This window comes from Pristiophorus japonicus, chromosome Y (assembly GCF_044704955.1).
Source record: "Pristiophorus japonicus isolate sPriJap1 chromosome Y, sPriJap1.hap1, whole genome shotgun sequence".
Taxonomy (NCBI): Eukaryota; Metazoa; Chordata; class Chondrichthyes; family Pristiophoridae; genus Pristiophorus; species Pristiophorus japonicus.
Window position 1 is genome coordinate 39,203,262 of NC_092011.1, and position 22,127 is coordinate 39,225,388.

At 54.4% G+C, this 22,127-nt stretch overlaps 1 protein-coding gene across 1 annotated transcript in view; it reads left to right on the plus strand.

Moving 5' to 3' along the window:
* LOC139241096 (low-density lipoprotein receptor-related protein 1-like) overlaps positions 1-22,127 on the plus strand; it is a 440,653-nt gene that overhangs the window by 150,554 nt on the left and 267,972 nt on the right. The window contains 3 exon segments of the mRNA XM_070869785.1: positions 5,034-5,232; positions 6,972-7,194; positions 13,097-13,286. Of these exon segments, the coding sequence (XP_070725886.1) occupies positions 5,034-5,232; positions 6,972-7,194; positions 13,097-13,286 (612 nt within the window).

Here is a 22,127-nt window from a genome sequence, read left to right on the forward strand (position 1 = left end):
CTCTGCATCCACCTTGTCGAGCCCCTTCATAATCTTATACGTTTCGATAAGATCGCCTCTCATTCTTCTGAATTCCAATGAGTAGAGGCCCAACCTACTCAACCTTTCCTCATAAGCCAACCCCCTCATCTCCGGAATCAACCGAGTGAACCTTCTCTGAACTGCCTCCAAAGCAAGTATATCCTTTCGTAAATATGGAAACCAAAACTGCACGCAGTACTCCAGGTGTGGCCTCACCAATACCCTGTATAACTGGAGCAAGACTTCCCTGCTTTTATACTCCATCCTCTTTGCAATAAAGGCCAAGATTCCATTGGCCTTCCTGATCACTTGCTGTACCTGCATACTATCCTTTTGTGTTTCATGCACAAGTAACCCCCAGGTCCCGCTGTACTGCGGCACTTTGCAATCTTTCTCCATTTAAATAATAACTTGCTCTTTGATTTTTTTTTGCCAAATTGCATGACCTCACATTTCTGATCTTCGACTTCATCTCTACTTTCCCGCCCGCTCCCCATAATCCTTCGATCTCCTTAATATTCAAAAATCTCTCGATCTCAGCCTTGAATATTCTCAACGACTGAGCCTCCACAGCCCTCTGGGGCAGAGAATTCCAAAGATTCACCCCCCTCTGAGTGAAGAAATTCCTCCTCATCTCAGTCCTAAATGGCCGCCCCTTATCCTGAGACTGTGACCCCTGGTTCTAGACTCCCCAGCCCGGGGGGGGGGAAACATCCTCCCTGCATCTACCCTGTCGAGCCCTGTAAGAATTTTGCATGTTGTGGGGCTGGAGCAGATTACTGAGATGAGTGACGGCCATGAAGGGATTTGTAAACAAGTATGAGAATTTTGAAATCGAGGCGTTGCTTAACCGGGAGCCAATGCCATCATCATTATCATCATAGGCTGTCCCTCGGAATCGAGGAAGACTTGCTTCTACTCTTAGAATGAGGCGTTAGGTGGCTGAACAGTCCAATACGGGAACCACAGTCCCTGTCACAGGTGGGACAGATAGACGTTGAGGGGAGGGAAGGGGAGGGTGGGACTGGTTTGCCGCACGCTCCTTCCGCTGACTGCGCTTGCTTTCTGCATGCTCTCGGCGACAAGACTCGAGGTGCTCAGCACCCTCCCGGATGCACTTCCTCCACTTAGGGCGGACTGGTCTTTGGCCAGGGACTCCCAGGTGTCGGTGGGGATGTTGCACTTTATCAGGGAGGCTTTGAGGGTGATCCCTGTAACGTTTCCTCTGCCCACCTTTGGCTCGTTTGCCATGAAGGAGTTCCGAGTAGAGCGCTTGCTTTGGGAGTCTCGTGTCAGGGGCATGCGGACAATGTGGCCTGCCCAGCGGAGCTGATCGAGTGTGGTCAGTGCTTCAATGCTGGGGATGTTGGCCTGGTCGGGGGCGCTAATGTTGGTAACCAAGAGCCAATGTAGGGCAGCGAGCACAGGGGGTGATGGGTGAGCGGGACTCGGTGTGAGTTAGGACACGGGGTCAGTGAGCACAGGGGGTGATGGGTGAGTGGGACTGGGTGTGAGTTAGGACACCGGGGCAGTGAGCACAGGGGGTGATGTGTGAGTTAGGACACGGGGTCAGTGAGCACAGGGGGTGATGGGTGAGCGGGACTCGGTGCGAGTTAGGACACGGGGTCAGTGAGCACAGGGGGTGATGGGTGAGTGGGACTCGGTGTGAGTTAGGACACTGGGCAGTGAGCACAGGGGATGATGGGTGAGTGGGACTGGGTGTGAGTTAGGACACGGGGTCAGCGAGCACAGGGGGTGATGGGTGAGTGGGACTGGGTGTGAGTTAGGACACGGGGTCAGCGAGCACAGGGGGTGATGGGTGAGTGGGACTGGGTGCGAGTTAGGACACGGGGTCAGCAAGCACAGGGGGTGATGGGTGAGCGGGACTGGGTGCGAGGTCGGACACGAGGGCAGCCGAGTTTTGGATCACCTCTAGTTTACGTCGGGTAGAATGTGGGAGGCCAGCCAGGAGTGCGTTGGAATAGTCAAGTCTGGAAGTAACAAAGACACGGACGAATGGAAACATTCTGTCTGTATCCACTCGATGAAAACCTTTCATAATTTTAAAGATCTCTATTCGATCACCCCTGAGTACAGCGGGACCTGGGGGTTACTTGTGCATGAAACACAAAAGGAAAGTACGCAGGTCCAGCAAGTGATCAGGAAGGCCAATGGTATCTTGGCCTTTATTGCAAAGGGGATGGAGTATAAAAGCAGGGAAGTCTTGCTCCAGTTATACAGGGTATTGGTGAGGCCACACCTGGAGTACTGCGTGCAGTTTTGGTCTCCGTATTTACGAAAGGATATACTTGCTTTGGAGACAGTTCAGAGAAGGTTCACTCGGTTGATTCCGGAGATGAGGGGGTTGACATATGAGGAAAGGTTGAGTAGGTTGGGCCTCTACTCATTGGAGTTCAGAAGAATGAGAGGTGATCTTATCGAAACGTATAAGATAATGAGGGAGCTCGACAAGGTGGATGCAGAGAGGATGTTTCCACTGATGGGGGAGACTAGAACTAGGGGGCATGGTCTTAGAATAAGGGGCCGGCCATTTAAAACTGAAATGACGAGGAATTTCTTCTCTCAGAGGGTTGTAAATCTCTAGAATTCTCTGCCCCAGAGAGCTGTGGAGGCTGGGACATTGAATATATTTAAGGTGGAGATAGACAGATTTTTGAGCGATAAGGGAGTGAAGGGTTATGGGGAGCGGGCAGTTCCTCTTGTACCAACTCGTGGGCTTAAACGGAGCATGCCACTTCAGGGAGTAGAACATGCTGGTGCAGGAGGGCGACGGCAGTGAAGAGGGTGACTGGATTGGTCGTCACCATAATCCAGGTCGGTGATTGGAGTGTGGGCAGGAACAGCAGGAGCGGTGAGGTCGGGGCGAAGGAACGGCGAGAGATTGTAGAGGGATGTGACTGGGGCCCAGAAGAGCCGAGGGCCCCAGGGGCAGCACGGGCCCAGCCCACACTGTGTGCGATATGTGTGGGCGCACTGGGTCCGTGCAGCAGAGCAGGTCTCCAGTCGTCCTGGTTAACCCTTGCCCGTGGACCAAGACCTCGCTCTGTCAAGCCCCGTGTGGTGGCTGGTGTACATCGGTCACCCCACGGTAAAACAATCCACCCACAGGCATCTTCCACCCTTCAGGATGTAGTTCGGGATCTGGAATATTAGGTACTTCATTGAAACATAGAAACATAGAAAATAGGTGCAGGAGTCAGCCATTCAGCCCTTCGAGCCTGCACCACCATTCAATATGATCATGGCTGATCATTCCCTCAGTACCCCATTCCTGCTTTCTCTCCATACCCCCTGATCCCTTTAGCCGTAAGGGCCATATCTAACTCCCTTTTGAATATATCCAACGAACTGGCCCCAACAACTTTCTGTGGTAGAGAATTCCACAGGTTCACAATTCTCTGAGTGAAGAAGTTTCTCCTCATCTCGGTCCTAAATGGCTTACCTCTTATCCTTAGACTGTGACCCCTGGTTCTGGACTTCCCCAACATCGGGAACATTCTTCCTGCATCTAACCTGTCCAATCCCGTCAGAATTTTACCTGTTTCTAAGAGATCCCCTCTCATTCTTCTAAATTCCAGTGAGTATAAGCCGAGTCGATCCAGTCTTTCTTCAGAATATGTCAGTCTGGTGAACCTTCGCACTCCCTCAATAGCAAGAATGTCCTTCCTCTGATTAGGAGACCAAAACTGTACACAATATTCCAGGTGTGGCCTCACCAAGGCCCTATACAACTGCAGTAAGACCTCCCTGCTCCTATACTCAAATCCCCTCGCTATGAAGGCCAACATGCCATTTGCTTTCTTCACTGCCTGCTGTACCTGCATGCCAACTTTCAGTGACTGAAACACCTGGGAACTCATCCCTTTTTGGTGTGGAAGCGAGTAATTCATTGATACGAGGAACTGCCTAAGAGTCACGAATGAATCCAATGGGGAATTCAGGAGAAACCTCTTTACCCAGAGCGGGGTGAGAATGTGGAACTCGCTGCCACTGGGAGGGGTTGAGGCGAATAGTATCGATGTATTTAAGGGGAGGCTGGATAAACACATGAGGGAGAAGGGAATAGAGGGATATGGTGATGGGGGGAGATGGAGATGGAGAGGGGGCTGGTGTGGAGTTTAACCCCGGCACGGAGCGGTGGGGCCAATGGCCCGGTTTCTGTGCTGGGAAATTCGATGCAATGCTCGCGCGCTCCCTCCTTAACTCCCTCTGGCCGCCTCTCCTTCTGTCTTTTAAATGCTGCCCCAAAAAATAATTCTCCTGCAGCCGCTTGCTGTCCAGTTCTGTCTGTGTCTGTCACCTGCCTTGAGCGACATTTTATACGTCGGAGAAGAGATCTAAATTGAAGATGGCAGACGTGTGCGCCGAAGAACATCAGAAATAGGAGCAGGCCCCCTACAGCCCCTCGAGCCTGCTCCGCCATTCAATAAGTTCACGGCTCATCATCGACCTCAACTCCACGTTCCCGCCCAATTCCCATAATATTCAAAAATCTCTCGATCTCAGCCTTGAATATACTCAACGACTGAGCCTCCACAGCCCTCTGGGGCAGAGAATTCCAAAGATTCACCCCCCTCTGAGTGAAGAAATTCCTCCTCATCTCAGTCCTAAATGGCCGACCCCTTATCCTGAGACTGTGACCCCTGGTTCTAGACTCCCCAGCCCCGGGGAAACACCCTCCCTGCATCTACCCTGTCAATCCCCCTCAGAATCTGGTCTGTTTCAATGGGATCACCTCTCATTCTTCTAAACTCCAGAGAATATCGGCCCAGTCTGCTCAATCTCTCCTCATAGGACAATCCCCCCACATCCCAGGAATCAGTCTGGTGAACCTTCGCTGCACTCCCTCAATGGCAAGTATATCCTTCCTTAGGTAAGGAGACCGACACTGTACACAATACTCCAGGTGTGGTCTCACCAGAGCCCTGTATAACTGCAGTAAGACATCTTCACTCTTGTACTCAGATCCTCTTGTGCCCCAAGTTCGATAGCCTCCAGCCAGGAGGAAACAGCCAGTTTAGCAACCTACCCTGTCAAGCTCTCTAAGCTTTGCGTGGCCTGTTCCAATTTCACAAACGGTCTTGTCATGCAGGTGATGTCTGTGCTCCCCACGTTCTGCCCTCTGAGCATCGCTGATTATAATCGCTCCTTCAGGACATACCTCTTTGACCAAGCTTTGGGTCATCTGCCGTAATTTCTTGTGTGGTTCGGTATGTTTGTCTTTTGACGCTCCTGTGAATTGCCTTGGGAAGTTTTACTACGTTAAAGGCACTATATAAATACAAGTTGTTAAAGACTCGAAGGCTGGCGATGCAATGCTGGATCGAAGGTGCCCATTGTTCTATCTCATTGATGTTTATGGAGTCTTGCTGTGCAGCATGTGCTTCCACCACAACAATGACCACACCCTGAAAAGCAACACATAGACTGAGATACACCATGGGCCATCTCGAGGGCATGGATATTTTTATTCCTTTTTCGCTCCCGTGTTTTATCCCTCAGTGTCAGCTGTGACTCACTGGGCAGCACTCTGGCCTCTGTCATGAAGGTTGAGAGTTCAAGTCCCACGTCAGAGACATGAGCACATAAATCTAGGCTGACACTCCCGGAGCAGTGCCGAGGGAGTGCCGCACTGTCGGAGGGGCAGTACTGAGGGAGTACCGTACTGCGCTGTCGGAGGGGCAGTACTGAGGTAGCGCCGTACTGTCGGAGGAGCGGTACTGAGGGAGCGCCGCACTGTCGGAGGGGCAGTACTGAGGGAGCGCCGCACTGTCGGAGGGGCGGTACTGAGGGAGCGTCGGAGGGGCAGTACTGAGGGAGCGCCGCACTATCGGAGGGGCGGTACTGAGGGAGCGCCGCACTATCGGAGGGGCGGTACTGAGGGAGCGCCGCACTATCGGAGGGGCGGTACTGAGGGAGCGTCGGAGGGGCAGTACTGAGGGAGCGCCGAACTGTCGGAGGGGCGGTACTGAGGGAGCGCCGCACTGTCGGAGGGGCGGTACTGAGGGAGCGGCGTACTGTCGGAGGGGCGGTACTGAGGGAGTGGCGTACTGCGTTGTCGGAGGGGCGGTACTGAGGGAGTGCTGCACTGTCGGAGGGGCGGTACTGAGGGAGTGCTGCACTGTCGGAGGGGCGGTACTGAGGGAGCGCTGCGTTGTCGGAGGGGCGGTACTGAGGGAGCGCCGCACTGTCGGAGGGGCAGTACTGAGGGAGCGCCGCACTGTCGGAGGGGCGGTACTGAGGGAGCGCCGCACTGTCGGAGGGGCGGTACTGAGGGAGTGGCGTACTGCGTTGTCGGAGGGGCGGTACTGAGGGAGTGCTGCACTGTCGGAGGGGCGGTACTGAGGGAGTGCTGCACTGTCGGAGGGGCGGTACTGAGGGAGCGCTGCGTTGTCGGAGGGGCGGTACTGAGGGAGCGCCGCACTGTCGGAGGGGCAGTACTGAGGGAGCGGCGCACTGTCGGAGGGGCGGTACTGAGGGAGCACTGCACTGTCGGAGGGGCGGTACTGAGGGAGCGTCGCACTGTCGGAGGGGCGGTACTGAGGGAGCGCCGCACTGTCGGAGGGGCGGTACTGAGGGAGTGTCGGAGGGGCGGTACTAGGGGAGTGCTACATTGTTGGAGGTGCAGTCTGTAGGATGAGACGATAAACCGAGGCCCTGTCCTTTCTCTGAAGTAAACTTCAAAGATCCCGGGGCCACTATTTGGAAGAAGAGCAGGGGAAGTTCTCCCCAGTGTCCTGGGGCCAATATTTATATCACATTGCTGTGTGTGGGAGCTTGCTGTGCGCAAATTGGCGTTTCCCACATTACAACAGTGACTACACTCCAAAGAAAAAAGTACTTCATTGGCTGTAAAGCACATTGAGTCGTCCGGTGGTCGTGAAAGGCGCTATATAAATGCAAGTCTGTCTTTTTCACACTTGTTGCAGGAAAGTGTTCTTCACGGACTACGGGCAGATCCCGAAGGTGGAGAGATGTGACATGGATGGACAGAACCGTACCAAACTGGTGGATAGTAAGATCGTCTTCCCTCACGGCATCGCCCTGGACCTGGTCAACAAGCTGGTGTACTGGGCTGATGCCTACCTGGACTACATCGAGGTGGTGGACTACGAAGGGAAAAATCGACAGGCCATCATCCAGGGACACTTTGTACGTGTCGGGAGCTTGCTGGTCCTTGGTGTCGGAAATGGGAACAGGAGGAGGCCATTCAGCCCCTCGAGCCTGTTACATTAGGAACAGGAGGAGGCCATTCAGCCCCTCGAGCCTGTTACATTAGGAACAGGAGGAGGCCGTTCAGCCCCTCGAGTCTGTTACATTAGGAACAGGAGGAGGCCGTTCAGCCCCTCGAGCCTGTTACATTAGGAACAGGAGGAGGCCATTCAGCCCCTCGAGCCTGTTACATTAGGAACAGGAGGAGACCATTCAGCCCCTCGAGCTTGTTCCACCATTCAATGAGATCGTGGCTGACCTGTGACCTAACCCCATATAGCCGCCTATGCCCCATATCCCTTAAAACTCTTTGGTTAACAGAAATCTATCAATCTCGGATTTAAAATTTAACAATTGACGCCCAGCATCAATTCCCGTTTGCAGACAGGAGTTCCAAACCTTTGTGTGTAGAAATGGCTGATCCGATCATGGACTCAGCTCCACTTCCCCGCCCGCTCCCCATAACCCTTCACTCCCTTATCGCTCAAAAATCTGTCTATCTCCGCCTTAAATGTATTCAATGACCCAGCCTCCACAGCTCTCTGGGGCAGAGAATTCCACAGATTTACAACCCTCTGAGTGAAGAAATTCCTCCTCATCTCAGTTTTAAATGGACGGCCCCTTATTCTAAGACCATGCCCCCTAGTTCTAGTCTCCCCCATCAGTGGGAACATCCTCTCTGCATCCACCTTGTCGAGCCCCCTCATAATCTTATAAGTTTGAATAAGATCGCAATGAAACGCACAAACTATTACATAGTACACACAGAACGTACAGCACAGATATGGGCCATTGGGCTCCCCGCTCTGTGCCGGGGTTAAACTCCACACCAGCCTCCTCCCACCCCTCTCCATCTCCCCCCGCTCCCCACCCCCCATCACCATATTTCTCTATTCCTCTCTCCCCCATGTGTTTATCCAGCTTCCCCTTAAATACATCGATACTATTCACCTCAACCCCTCCCTGTGGCAGCGAGTCCCACATTCTCACCCCGCTCTGGGTAAAGAAGTTTCTCCTGAATTCCCCATTCAGTGGGGTTTATCAGTGACGGTCTGATATTGATGGTCTATCTTGCAAGATATTGTTCTAAATGTTTATCTAGTTTTTCAACCACTAATTGACATTTATGTCCTGTCCTACATTTTGGTGAAGTTTGAATTAATAATCTGGGTTTTACTCATTTCATATCTGGGGAGGGAGTGATGGAGGGTGAGAGGATCGGAGGGAGGAGGGAAGTGACAGATGGAGGGAGGGCTGCAGAGGGACAGAGGGGGTAGAGGAACGGAGGGTAGGGAGGGACAGAGAGACACACTTGATCAGAAACTGGAGGGAGGGAGGGATTGATGGGTGGGGAGAGACGGAGGGAGCGAGAGATGGACGTAGGGAAGGGAGGGAGAGACATAGACAGAGAGAGACACTCGATGGGGAACTGGAGGGATGGATAGAAGGAGGGTGGGAGGGAGAGACACAGACAGAGAGAGATACTCGATGGGGAACTGGAGGGATGGATAGAGTGCGGGAGGGAGAGACATAGACAGAGACACACTTGATGGGGAACTGGAGGGATGGATAGACGGAGGGTGGGAGGGAGAGACACAGACAGAGACACTCGATGGGGAACTGGAGGGATGGATAGACGGAGGGCAGGAGGGAGAGACACAGACAGAGACACTCGATGGGGAACTGGAGGGATGGATAGAGAGACACTCGATGGGGAACTGGAGGGATGGATAGACTGAGGGCGGGAGGGAGAGACACAGACAGAGAGAGACACTCGATGGGGAACTGGAGGGATGGATAGACGGACGGAGGGTGGGAGGGAGAGACATAGACAGAGAGACTCGATGGGGAACTGGAGGGATGGATAGACGGAGGTTGGGAGGGAGAGACACAGACAGAGAGAGATACTCGATGGGGAACTGGAGGGATGGATAGAGTGCGGGAGGGAGAGACATAGACAGAGAGACACTTGATGGGGAACTGGAGGGATGGATAGACGGAGGGTGGGAGGGAGAGACACAGACAGAGACACTCGATGGGGAACTGGAGGGATGGATAGACGGAGGGCGGGAGGGAGAGACACAGACAGACGATGGGGAACTGGAGGGATGGATAGACGGAGGGCGGGAGGGAGAGACACAGACAGAGAGACACTCGATGGGGAACTGGAAGGATGGATAGAGGGAGGGAGGGAGGGAGAGACATAGACAGAGAGAGACACTCGATGGGGAACTGGAAGGATGGATGGAGGGAGGGAGGGAGAGACATAGACAGAGAGACACTCGATGGGGAACTGGAGGGATGGATAGACGGAGGGCGGGAGGGAGAGACACAGACAGAGACACTCGATGGGGAACTGGAGGGATGGATGGAGGGAGGGAGAGACATAGACAGAGAGACACTCGATGGGGAACTGGAGGGATGGATAGAGGGAGGGAGGGAGAGACATAGACAGAGAGACACTCGATGGGGAACTGGAGGGATGGATAGACGGAGGGAGAGACACAGACAGACACACTCGATGAGGAACTGGAGGGATGGATAGACGGAGGGTGGGAGGGAGAGACACAGACAGAGAGAGACACTCGATGGGGAACTGGAGGGATGGATAGACGGAGGGCGGGAGGGAGAGACACAGACAGAGAGACACTCGATTGGGAACTGGAGGGATGGATAGAGGGAGGGAGGGAGAGACATAGAGAGAGACACTCGATGAGGAACTGGAGGGATGGATAGACGGAGGGTGGGAGGGAGAGACACTCGATGGGGAACTGGAGGGATGGATAGACGGAGGGCGGGAGGGAGAGACACAGACAGAGAGACACTCGATTGGGAACTGGAGGGATGGATAGAGGGAGGATGGGAGGGAGAGACATAGACAGAGAGAGACACTCGATGGGGAACTGGAGGGATGGATAGACGGAGGGTGGGAGGGAGAGACACAGACAGAGAGAGACACTCGATGGGGAACTGGAGGGATGGATAGACGGAGGGTGGGAGGGAGAGACACAGACAGAGAGACACTCGATGGGGAACTGGAGGGATGGATAGACGGAGGGTGGGAGGGAGAGACACAGACAGAGACACTTGATGGGGAACTGGAGGGATGGATAGAAGGAGGGCGGGAGGGAGAGACACAGACAGACACTCGGGGAACTGGAGGGATGGATAGAGGGAGGGAGGGAGAGACAGACAGAGAGAGACACTCGATGGGGAACTGGAGGGATGGATAGAGGGAGGGAGGGAGAGACACAGACAGACACTCGATTGGGAACTGGAGGGATGGATGGAGGGAGGGAGAGACACAGACAGAGAGACAATCGATGGGGAACTGGAGGGATGGATAGAGGGCGGGAGGGAGAGACACAGACAGAGAGACACTCGATGGGGAACTGGAGGGATGGATAGAAGGAGGGCGGGAGGGAGAGACATAGACAGAGAGAGACACTCGATGGGGAACTGGAGGGATGGATAGAGTGCGGGAGGGAGAGACATAGACAGAGAGACACTCGATGGGGAACTGGAGGGATGGATAGACGGAGGGTGGGAGGGAGAGACACAGACAGAGAGACACTCGATGGGGAACTGGAGGGATGGATAGAGGGAGAGCGGGAGGGAGAGACACAGACAGAGAGACACTCGATGCGGAACTGGAGGGATGGATAGACGGAGGGTGGGAGGGAGAGACATAGACAGACACTCGATGGGGAACTGGAGGGATGGATAGACGGAGGGCAGGAGGGAGAGACACAGACAGAGACACTCGATGGGGAACTGGAGGGATGGATAGACGGAGGGCGGGAGGGAGAGACACAGACAGAGAGACACTCGATGGGGAACTGGAGGGATGGATAGACGGAGGGCGGGAGGGAGAGACACAGACAGAGACACTCGATGGGGAACTGGAGGGATGGATGGAGGGAGGGAGAGACATAGACAGAGAGACACTCGATGGGGAACTGGAGGGATGGATAGAGGGAGGGAGGGAGAGACAAAGACAGAGAGACACTCGATGGGGAACTGGAGGGATGGATAGACGGAGGGAGAGACACAGACAGACACACTCGATGAGGAACTGGAGGGATGGATAGACGGAGGATGGGAGGGAGAGACATAGACAGACACTCGATGGGGAACTGGAGGGATGGATAGACGGAGGGCAGGAGGGAGAGACACAGACAGACACTCGATGGGGAACTGGAGGAATGGATAGACGGAGGGCGGGAGGGAGAGACACAGACAGACACACTCGATGGGGAACTGGAGGGATGGATAGACGGAGGGCGGGAGGGAGAGACACAGACAGAGAGACACTCGATGGGGAACTGGAGGGAGGGAGGGAGAGACATAGACAGAGAGACACTCGATGGGGAACTGGAGGGATGGATAGACGGAGGGCGGGAGGGAGAGACACAGACAGAGAGAGACACTCGATGGGGAACTGGAGGGATGGATAGACGGAGGGCGGGAGGGAGAGACACAGACAGAGAGAGACACTCGATGGGGAACTGGAGGGATGGATAGACAGAGGGTGGGAGGGAGAGACATAGACAGAGAGACACTCGATGGGGAACTGGAGGGATGGATAGACAGAGGGTGGGAGGGAGAGACACAGACAGAGACACTCGATGGGGAACTGGAGGGATGGATAGACGGAGGACGGGAGGGAGAGACACAGACAGAGAGAGACACTCGATGGGGAACTGGAAGGATGGAGGGAGGGAGGGAGAGACATAGACAGAGAGCCACTCGATGGGGATGTGGAGGGATGGATCGACGGAGGGTGGGAGGGAGAGACACAGACAGAGAGACACTCGATGGGGAACTGGAGGGATGGATGGAGGGAGGGAGAGACATAGACAGAGAGACACTCGATGGGGAACTGGAGGGATGGATAGAGGGAGGAAGAGACATAGACAGAGAGACACTCGATGGGGAACTGGAGGGATGGATAGACGGAGGGAGAGACACTCGATGGGGAACTGGAGGGATGGATAGACGGAGAGAAGGAGGGAGAGACACAGAGACACACTTGATGGGGAACTGGAGGGATGGATAGACGGAGGGTGGGAGGGAGAGACACAGAGACACACTCGATGGGGAACTGGAGGGATGGATAGACGGAGAGCGGGAGGGAGAGACACAGACAGAGAGACACTCGATGGGGAACTGGAGGGATGGATAGACGGAGGGTGGGAGGGAGAGACACAGACAGAGAGACACTCGATGGGGAACTGGAGGGATGGATAGATGGAGGGTGGGAGGGAGAGACACAGACAGAGAGACACTCGATGGGGAACTGGAGGGATGGATAGACGGAGGGTGGGAGGGAGAGACACAGAGACACACTTGATGGGGAACTGGAGGGATGGATAGACGGAGGGAGAGACACAGACAGAGACACACTCGATGGGGAACTGGAGGGATGGATAGACGGAGAGCAGGAGGGATAGACGGAGAGACACACTTGATGGGGAACTGGAGGGATGGATAGACGGAGAGCAGGAGGGAGAGACACAGAGACACACTTGATGGGGAACTGGAGGGATGGATAGACGGAGAGCGAGAGGGAGAGACACAGAGACACACTTGATGGGGAACTGGAGGGATGGATAGACGGAGGGAGAGACACAGACAGAGACACACTCGATGGGGAACTGGAGGGATGGATAGACGGAGAGCGAGAGGGAGAGACACAGAGACACACTTGATGGGGAACTGTGCAGGTGGTGAGCTTGTGTAGGGGGAGTCTGTCGGTCGGTGTTCTCGCCCAGTCTCTCTCGGGGTCGAACTTCCAATCCGAGCTTCCCACTGAGCCGGCCTTTTCCCGCTTTGCCGGCAGATCGAGCACCTGTACGGGCTGACTGTGTTCGAGAACTACCTGTACGCCACAAACTCTGACAACGCCAACGCGCAGCAGAAGACCAGCGTCATCCGAGTCAACCGCTTCAACAGGACCGACTTCCAGGTGGTGACCCGGGTGGACAAAGGGGGCGCCCTGCACGTTTATCACCAGCGGCGGCAGCCTGCGGGTGAGTCGTCTGTCTGTCTGTCTGTCTGTCTCTGTCTGTCTGTGTCTGTCTGTCTGTCTGTCGGGCGTCCCCAGGAATTACGGAATCACGGCTAACCGGCCGGCTAAACTATCTGATCGTCCAGTTAATGTGTTCTAGCAGTACTGTGTGTGGGGCTGGGTGTGTGTGTGTGTGTGTGTGTGTGGGGCTGGGTGTGTGTGTGTGTGTGTGTGTGTGTGTGGGGCTGGGTGTGGGGCTGTGTGTGTGTGTGGGGCTGGGTGTGTGTGTGTGTGTGTGTGTGTGTGTGGGGCTGGGTGTGTGTGTGTGTGTGTGTGGGGCTGGGTGTGTGTGTGTGTGGGGCTGGGTGTGTGTGTGTGGGGCTGTGTGTGTGTGTGTGTGTGTGTGTGGGGCTGGGTGTGTGTGTGTGGGGCTGGGTGTGTGTGTGTGTGTGGGGCTGGGTGTGTGTGTGTGTGTGGGGCTGGGTGTGTGTGTGTGTGTGTGTGTGTGTGGGGCTGGGTGTGTGTGTGTGTGTGTGTGGGGCTGGGTATGTGTGTGTGTGTGTGTGTGTGTGTGTGTGTGGGGCTGGGTGTGTGTGTGTGTGTGTGGGGCTGGGTGTGTGTGTGTGTGTGTGTGTGGGGCTGGGTGTGTGTGTGTGGGGCTGGGTGTGTGTGTGTGTGTGTGTGGGGCTGGGTGTGTGTGTGTGTGTGTGGGGCTGGGTGTGTGTGTGTGTGTGTGTGTGTGTGTGTGTGTGGGGCTGGGTGTGTGTGTGTGTGTGGAAACCAGCCCGGGGGAAACATCTACCCTGTCAAGCCCTAAAATCAGAGTTTACCGCACGGAAGGAGGCCATTTCGGCCCATCGTGTCCGCGCCGGCCGACCAAGAGCTACCCAGCCTAATCCCACTTTCCCGCTCTCGGTCCGTAGCCCTGCAGGTTACAGCACTTCAAGTGCACATCCAGATGTGGTGAGGGTTTCTGCCTCTACCACCCTTTCAGGCCGTGAGTTCCACCCCAGACCCCCACCACCCTCTGGGTGAAGACAATTCCCCTCAAATCCCCTCTAAATCTCCCCCCAATTACTTTAAATCTATGCCCCCTGGTTGTTGACCCCTCTGCCAAGGGAAACGGGTCCTTCCTATCCACTCTATCCAGGCCCCTCATCATTTTATACACCTCAATCAGGTCTCCCCTCAGCCTCCTCTGTTCCACAGAAAACAAACCCAGCCTATCCAATCTTTCCTCATCGCTAAAATTCTCCAGTCCAGGCAACATCCTGGTAAATCTCCTCTGTACCCTCTCCAGTGCAACATCCTGGTAAATCTCCTCTGTACCCTCTCCAGTGCAACATCCTGGTAAATCTCCTCTGCACCCTCTCCAGTGCAACATCCTGGTAAATCTCCTCTGTACCCTCTCCAGTGCAACATCCTGGTAAATCTCCTCTGTACCCTCTCCAGTGCAACATCCTGGTAAATCTCCTCTGTACCCTCTCCAGTGCAACATCCTGGTAAATCTCCTCTGTACCCCCTCCAGTGCATTCACATCCTTCCTGCAATGTGGTGACCAGAACTGCACGCAGTACTCCAGCTGTGGCCTAACCAGTGTTTTATACAGTTCAAGCATAACCCTCCCTGCTCTTGTATTCCATGCCTCGGCCAATAAAGACAAGTATTCCGTGTGCCAACTTAACCACATTATCTACCTGGCCTGCTACTTTCAGGTATCTGTGGACCTGCACTCCCAGGTCCCTCTGTTCCTCTACACTTCTCAGTGTCCTACCATTTAATGGGTAATAAGAACCTGCAAATCACCTGGGAGGACAGACGCAACAACATTAGCGTCCTCGACCAGGCCAACATCCCCAGCATCAAAGCACTGACCACACTCGACCAGCTCCGCTGGGCAGGGCCACATTGTCCGCATGGTCCCCCAGACACGAGACTCCCAAAGCAAGCGCTCTACTCTGAACTCCTTCACGGGCAAACGAGCCAAAGGTGGGCAGAGGAAACGTTACAGGGACCACCCTCAAAGCCTCCCTGATAAAGTGCAACATCCCCACCGACACCTGGGAGTCCCTAGCCCAAAGACCAGTCCGCCCTAAGTGGAGGAAGTGCATCCGGGAGGGCGCTGAGCACCTCGAGTCTCGTCGCCGAGAGCGTGCAGAAACCAAGCGCAGGCAGCGGAAGGAGCGTGCGGCAAACCAGTCCCACCCTCCCCTTCCCTCAACGTCTATCTGTCCCACCTGTGACAGGGACTGTGGTTCCTGTATTGGACTGTTCAGTCACCTAAGGACTCGTGTTTAGAGTGGAAGCAAGTCTTCCTCGATTTCGACGGACTGTCTGTGATGATGATTCCCTTGCCTTGTTTAAAGAATTTTAATCGTTTCAATGTTCTAAACTCCAGAGTACAGGCCCATTCTGCTCAATAATATGAAGCGTCTGAGCACATTTTACAGCGTTGAAGGGCTGTGCATGAATGCACACAGTTCCCGCTGTGTGTACACTGTCCTGCGGCACCTTTTGAAGGCTTGTTGTTTTCGCTCAATTGCTTGATAAAGTTGAGCGCCTCGGACACCTGTGCCCAGGCTGAAATGCAGCCTCTAGCCACAGCTCTGCTTCTGTTAAGAGCGTTCAAATATGACCTTTCAGTTCCACCGGCATCTGCTATTCAGTCTTGTTGCAGGCCTTCAAGTGTGTTGCAAACAGAAATTAATAGTCTTGGAACCTTCGGGAAAAATTTGATTGTACAGTACAAAGAAAGACTCGCATTTTATGTTGCGCTTTTCACAACCTCCGGACGTCCCAGAGCGCTTCACAGCTAATGAAGTACTTTTTAAGTGTAGTCACTGTTGTAATGTAGGCAAACGCGGCAGCCAATTTACACATAGCAAGCTCCCACAAATACTGATGTGTGATAATGACCCAGATAATATTTTTCGTGATGTTGGTTGAGGGATAAATATTGGCCCCAGGACACTGGGGAGAACACCCCCTGCTCTTCTTCGAAACAATGGCCGTGGGATCTTTTACATCCACCTGAGAGGGCAGGCACGTCCGAAAGACCGTCCCTCCGATAGTGCGGCGCTCCCTCAGTACTGCCCCTCCGACAGTGCGGCGCTCCCTCAGTACCGCCCCTCCAACAGTGCGGGGCTCCCTCAGTACTGCCCCTCTGACAGTGCGGCGCTCCCTCAGTGCTGCCCCTCCGACAGTGCGGCGCTCCCTCAGTACAACCCCTCCAACAGTGCGGCGCTCCCTCAGTACCGCCCCTCCGACAGTGCGGCGCTCCCTCAGTACTGCCCCTCCGACAGTGCGGCGCTCCCTCAGTGCTGCCCCTCCGACAGTGCGGCGCTCCCTCAGTACTGCCCCTCCGACAGTGCGGCGCTCCCTCAGTACAACCCCTCCAACAGTGCGGCGCTCCCTCAGTACCGCCCCTCCGACAGTGCGGCGCTCCCTCAGTACTGCCCCTCCGACAGTGCGGCGCTCCCTCAGTACTGCCCCTCCGACAGTGCGGCGCTCCCTCAGTACTGCCCCTCTGACAGCGCAGTGCGGCGCTCCCTCAGTACTGCCCCTCTGACAGCGCAGTGCGGTGCTCCCTCAGTACTGTCCCTCCGACAGCGCAGTGCGGCGCTCCCTCAGTACCGCCCCTCCGACAGCGCAGTGCGGCGCTCCCTCAGTACTGCCCCTCTGACAGCGCAGTGCGGTGCTCCCTCAGTACTGTCCCTCCGACAGCGCAGTGCGGCGCTCCCTCAGTACCGCCCCTCCGACAGCGCAGTGCGGCGCTCCCTCAGTACCGCCCCTCCGACAGCGCAGTGCGGCGCTCCCTCAGTACTGCCCCTCCGACAGCGCAGTGCGGCGCTCCCTCAGTACTGCCCCTCCGACAGCGCAGTGCGGCGCTCCCTCAGTACCGCCCCTTTGTGCTCGAGTCTCTTGTGGGGGTCAGGGGCTCGAACCCACAACCTTCCACCTCGGAGGCGACAGTGACTGCCAGTGAGGTGTGCCGGACACCAGGGCTATTGTTGGCACCTGATGGAAGTGGGCTTGGTCAGACCAGCGCTGTCACATCCATGTCCGCTGGTGTTAAACTCCCTTCCATGCTAAGTCTTCTCGCCTTGCAGTCAGCCATAAATCAGCCCGAGGTCATTGACCCCAATCACATTTATGAATGTGTGTGTGCACTCGGCCACGATTTCCATGACTCATTCATACATTTCCAGTGCAAGCGATTTCAGAGCAGCAGTTTGACAGAGTCCTGAACTATAAACATCTTCGCCATGAACGTTCCGAACCAGAAACAGAGAGTTGTGAAAAAGGAAAGTGGATTCATATTTTGTAGAAGGAACATTAAAAGGACGCTGAGAAAAAGTAGGGTCGTGGGCGGGTGAGGAAATACAAACCACGAGAGACGGCAGCAATGTGCATTTATGTCACACCTTTAACCCCAGGCACTTCACAGGAGTAATTATCATAGAAATATAGAAACTAGGTGCAGGAGTCGGCCATTCGGCCCTTCGAGCCTGCACCACCATTCAATATGATCATGGCTGATCATTCCCTCAGTACCCCATTCCTGCTTTCTCTCCATACCCCCTGATCCCTTTAGCCGGAAGGGCCACATCTAACTCCCTTTTGAATATATCCAACGAACTGGCCCCAACAACTTTCTGTGGTAGAGAATTCCACAGGTTCACAATTCTCTGGGTGAAGAAGTTTCTCCTCATCTCGGTCCTAAATGGCTTACCCCTTATCCTTAGACTGTGTCCCCTGGTTCTGGACTTCCCCAACATCGGGAACATTCTTCCTGCATCTAACCTGTCCAATCCCGTCAGAATTTTATATGTTTCTATGAGATCCCCTCTCATTCTTCTAAATTCCAGTGAATATAAGCCGAGTCGATCCAGTCTTTCTTCATATGTCAGTCCTGCCATCCCGGGAATCAGTCTGGTGAACCTTCGCTGCACTCCCTCAATAGCAAGAATGTCCTTCCTCAGATTAGGAGACCAAAACGGTACACAATATTCAAGGTGTGGCCTCACCAAGGCCCTGTACAACTGTAGTAACACCTCCCTGCTCCTATACTCAAATCCTCTCGCTATGAAGGCCAACATGCCATTTGCCTTCTTCACTGCCTGCTGTACCTGCATGCCAACCTTCAATGACTGATGTACCATGACACCCAGGTCTCGTTGCACCTCCCCTTTTCCTAATCTGTCACCATTCAGATAATATTCTGCCTTCGTGTTTTTGCCACCAAAGTGGATAACCTCACATTTATCCACATTATACTGCATCTGCCATGCATTTGCCCACTCACCTAACCTGTCCAAGTCACCCTGCAGCCTGTTAGCATCCTCCTCACAGCTCACACCGCCACCCAGCTTAGTGTCATCTGCAAACTTGGAGATATTACACTCAATTCCTTCATCTATCAAATGGAATTGGACACCAAGCCACAACAGGAGATAGTAATTTTCTGTGATTCTGTATTTAGAAGATACTTGGATGTACACTTAAACAGCCGTGACCTACAGGCATTACAGCGATGCTGGGATAAGGCTGGGTAGCTCTTTTTTTGACCAGCACAGATGCGATGGGCCGAATGGCCTATGTCGTAATTTTGAATGATTCTATATTGGAACAGGTGACCAAAAGCTAGGTGAAACAGGTAGTCTCGTAATAGAGGGGCGAGGAAGAAGGGAGGTTTAGGGAGGGAGTTCCAGAGCTCGGGGCCCAGGCAACAGAAGGCACGGCCACCGATGGTGGAGTGATTATAATCAGGGATGGTCAGGAGGGCAGAATTAGAGGAGTGCAGACATCTCGGGGGGTTGTGGGGCTGGAGGGGGTTACAGAGATAGGGAGGGGTGTAGGGGGCTGGAGGTTACAGAGATAGGGAGGGGTGTAAGGGCTGGAGGGGGTTACAGAGATAGGGAGGGATGTAGGGGCTGGAGGAGGTTGCAGAGATAGGGAGGGGTGTAGGGGCTGGAGGGGGTTCCAGAGATCGGGAGGGGTGTAGGGCTGGAGGGGGTTACAGAGATAGGGAGGGGTGTAAGGGCTGGAGGAGGTTACAGAGATAGGGAGAGGTGTAGGGTCTGGAGGAGGTTACAGAGATAGGGAGGGGTGTAAGGGCTGGAGGAGGTTACAGAGATAGGGAGGGGTGTAGGGTCTGGAGGAGGTTACAGAGATAGGGAGGGGTGTAGGGGCTGGAGGGGGTTCCAGAGATCGGGAGGGATGTAAGGGCTGGAGGGGGTTACAGAGATAGGGAGGGGTGTAAGGGCTGGAGAGGGTTACAGAGATAGGGAGGGGTGTAAGGGCTGGAGGGGGTTACAGAGATAGGGAGGGGTGTAGGGGCTGGAGGGGGTTACAGAGATAGGGAGGGGTGTAGGGGCTGGAGGAGGTGACAGAGATAGGGAGTGTGGGGTTGAGGAGGGTTTGAACACCAGGTTGAGAAGTTTCAGATAGCACAGATGCGATGGGCCAAATGGACTGATTTCCACGTGGTGAAATGTTCCGATTGTCGACGGTGCTGAAAGAGTTCAGTGTTGTTGTTTGTTGGCCCTGGCCGAGTTGTCGACCATTGAACCACAGCAGTATAATGCTCCCAGCCAAAGCTACATGCTCAGACTTGTGTGTAACAACTGGCAGCGGGCTGTAGCAGGCAGACATTCAGAAGCAAGTCCGGTCTTTCCAGACATGTCGGGAAGACTCGCCCAGCTCGGTTAGTCACCAACAATCAGGAAAAGGAAAGTTTAAAAAGTCTTGGATTTATATTGCACCTTGCACAACCATCTCAGTACTGCCCCTCCGACAGTGCGGCGCTCCCTCAGTACCACCCCTCCGACAGTGCGGCACTCCCTCAGTACCGCCCCTCTGACAGTGCGGCACTCCCTCAGTGCTGCCCCTCCGACAGCTCAGTGCGGCGCTCCCTCAGTACTGCCCCTCCGACAGTGTGGCGCCCCTTCAGTACTGCCCCTCCGACAGTGTGGCGCTCCTTCAGTACTGCCCCTCCGACAGTGCGGCGCTCCCTCAGTACTGCCCCTCCGACAGCACAGTGCGGCGCTCCCTCAGTACTGCCCCTCCGACAGCTCAGTGCGGCGCTCCCTCAGTACTGCCCCTCCGACAGTGTGGCGCCCCTTCAGTACTGCCCCTCCGACAGCGTAGCGCGGCGCTCCCTCAGTACCGCTCCTCCGACAGCACAGTGCGGCGCTCCCTCAGTACTGCCCCTCCGACAGCTCAGTGCGGCGCTCCCTCAGTACCGCTCCTCCGACAGTGTGGCACTCCCTCAGTACTGCCCCTCCGACAGTGCGGCGCTCCCTCAGTACTGCCCTCCGACAGTGCGGCGCTCCCTCAGCACTGCCCCTCCGACAGCATAGCGCGGCGCTCCCTCAGTACTGCCCCTCCGACAGCATAGCGCGGCGCTCCCTCAGTACTGCACTGGGAGTGTTGGCCTAGCTTTATGTGCTCGGGTCCATGGAGTGGGACTTGAACCCACAACCTTCCGGGCCAGAGGCGAGAGTGTTAACCACTGAGCTAACTTGAATCTTGATGTGGTTATGGCTCCCCTGCCGAGATAGTTATTTGCTGCGCTGAGAGAATATACATTTTTTCTGCAAACGGCAGCAGTTGAAAGACTTTGGTGAACCAACAAAGTTTGGGCGATCAGTGCAGGAGTACGCCTAGTTTTGTATCTCTCAAAATTGTATTTTCATTTGCCCTCTATCGTTGGGTGGCTTACCCTCCCAAGAATGAAACACTTGCATTTATTTTTCAGTTCCCTCCTGCCCTCTCCTCTCCCCATCTCTGTACCCTCCTACAGCCCCTACAGAGCTCCGAGATCTCAGCGCTGTCCTCTTGTTGGTTGAATCGCACAGCACAGAAGGAGGCCATTGGTCCTATCGTGCCTGTACCACTCTGTGATAGAACGATCCAATCAGTCCCATTCCCCCGCTGTCTTTCATAGAAACATAGAAAATAGGTGCAGGAGTAGGCCATTCGGCCCTTCGAGCCTGCACCGCCATTCAATGAGTTCATGGCTGAACATGCAACTTCCACACCCCATTCCTGCTTTCTCGCCATACCCCTTGATCCCCCGAGTAGTAAGGACTACATCTAACTCCTTTTTGAATATATTTAGTGAATTGGCCTCAACAACTCTCTGGGTGAAGAAGTTTCTCCGCATCTCGGTCCTAAATGGCTTACCCCTTATCCTTAGACTGTGACCTCTGGTTCTGGACTTCCCCAACATTGGGAACATTCTTCCTGCATCTAATCTGTCTAAACCCATCAGAATTTTAAACGTTTCTATGAGGTCCCCTCTCATTCTTCTGAACTCCAGTGAATACAAGCCCAGTTGATCCAGTCTTTCTTGCTAGGTCAGTCCCACCATCCCGGGAATCAGTCTGGTGAACCTTCGCTGCACTCCCTCAATAGCAAGAATGTCCTTCCTCAAGTTAGGAGACCAAAACTGTACACAATACTCCAGGTGTGGCCTCACCAAGACCCTGTACAACTGTAGGAACACCTCCCTGCCCCTGTACTCAAATCCCCTCGCTATGAAGGCCAACATGCCATTTGCTTTCTTAACCGCCTGCTGTACCTGCATGCCAACCTTCAATGACTGATGTACCATGACACCCAGGTCTTGTTGCACCTCCCCTTTTCCTAATCTGTCATCATTCAGATAATAGTCTGCCTCTCTGTTTTTACCACCAAAGTGGATAACCTCACATTTAACCACATTATACTTCATCTGCCATGCATTTGCCCACTCACCTAACCTATCCAAGTCACTCTGCAGCCTCATAGCATCCTCCTCGCAGCTCACACTGCCACCCAACTTAGTGTCATCCGCAAATTTGGAGATACTACATTTAAT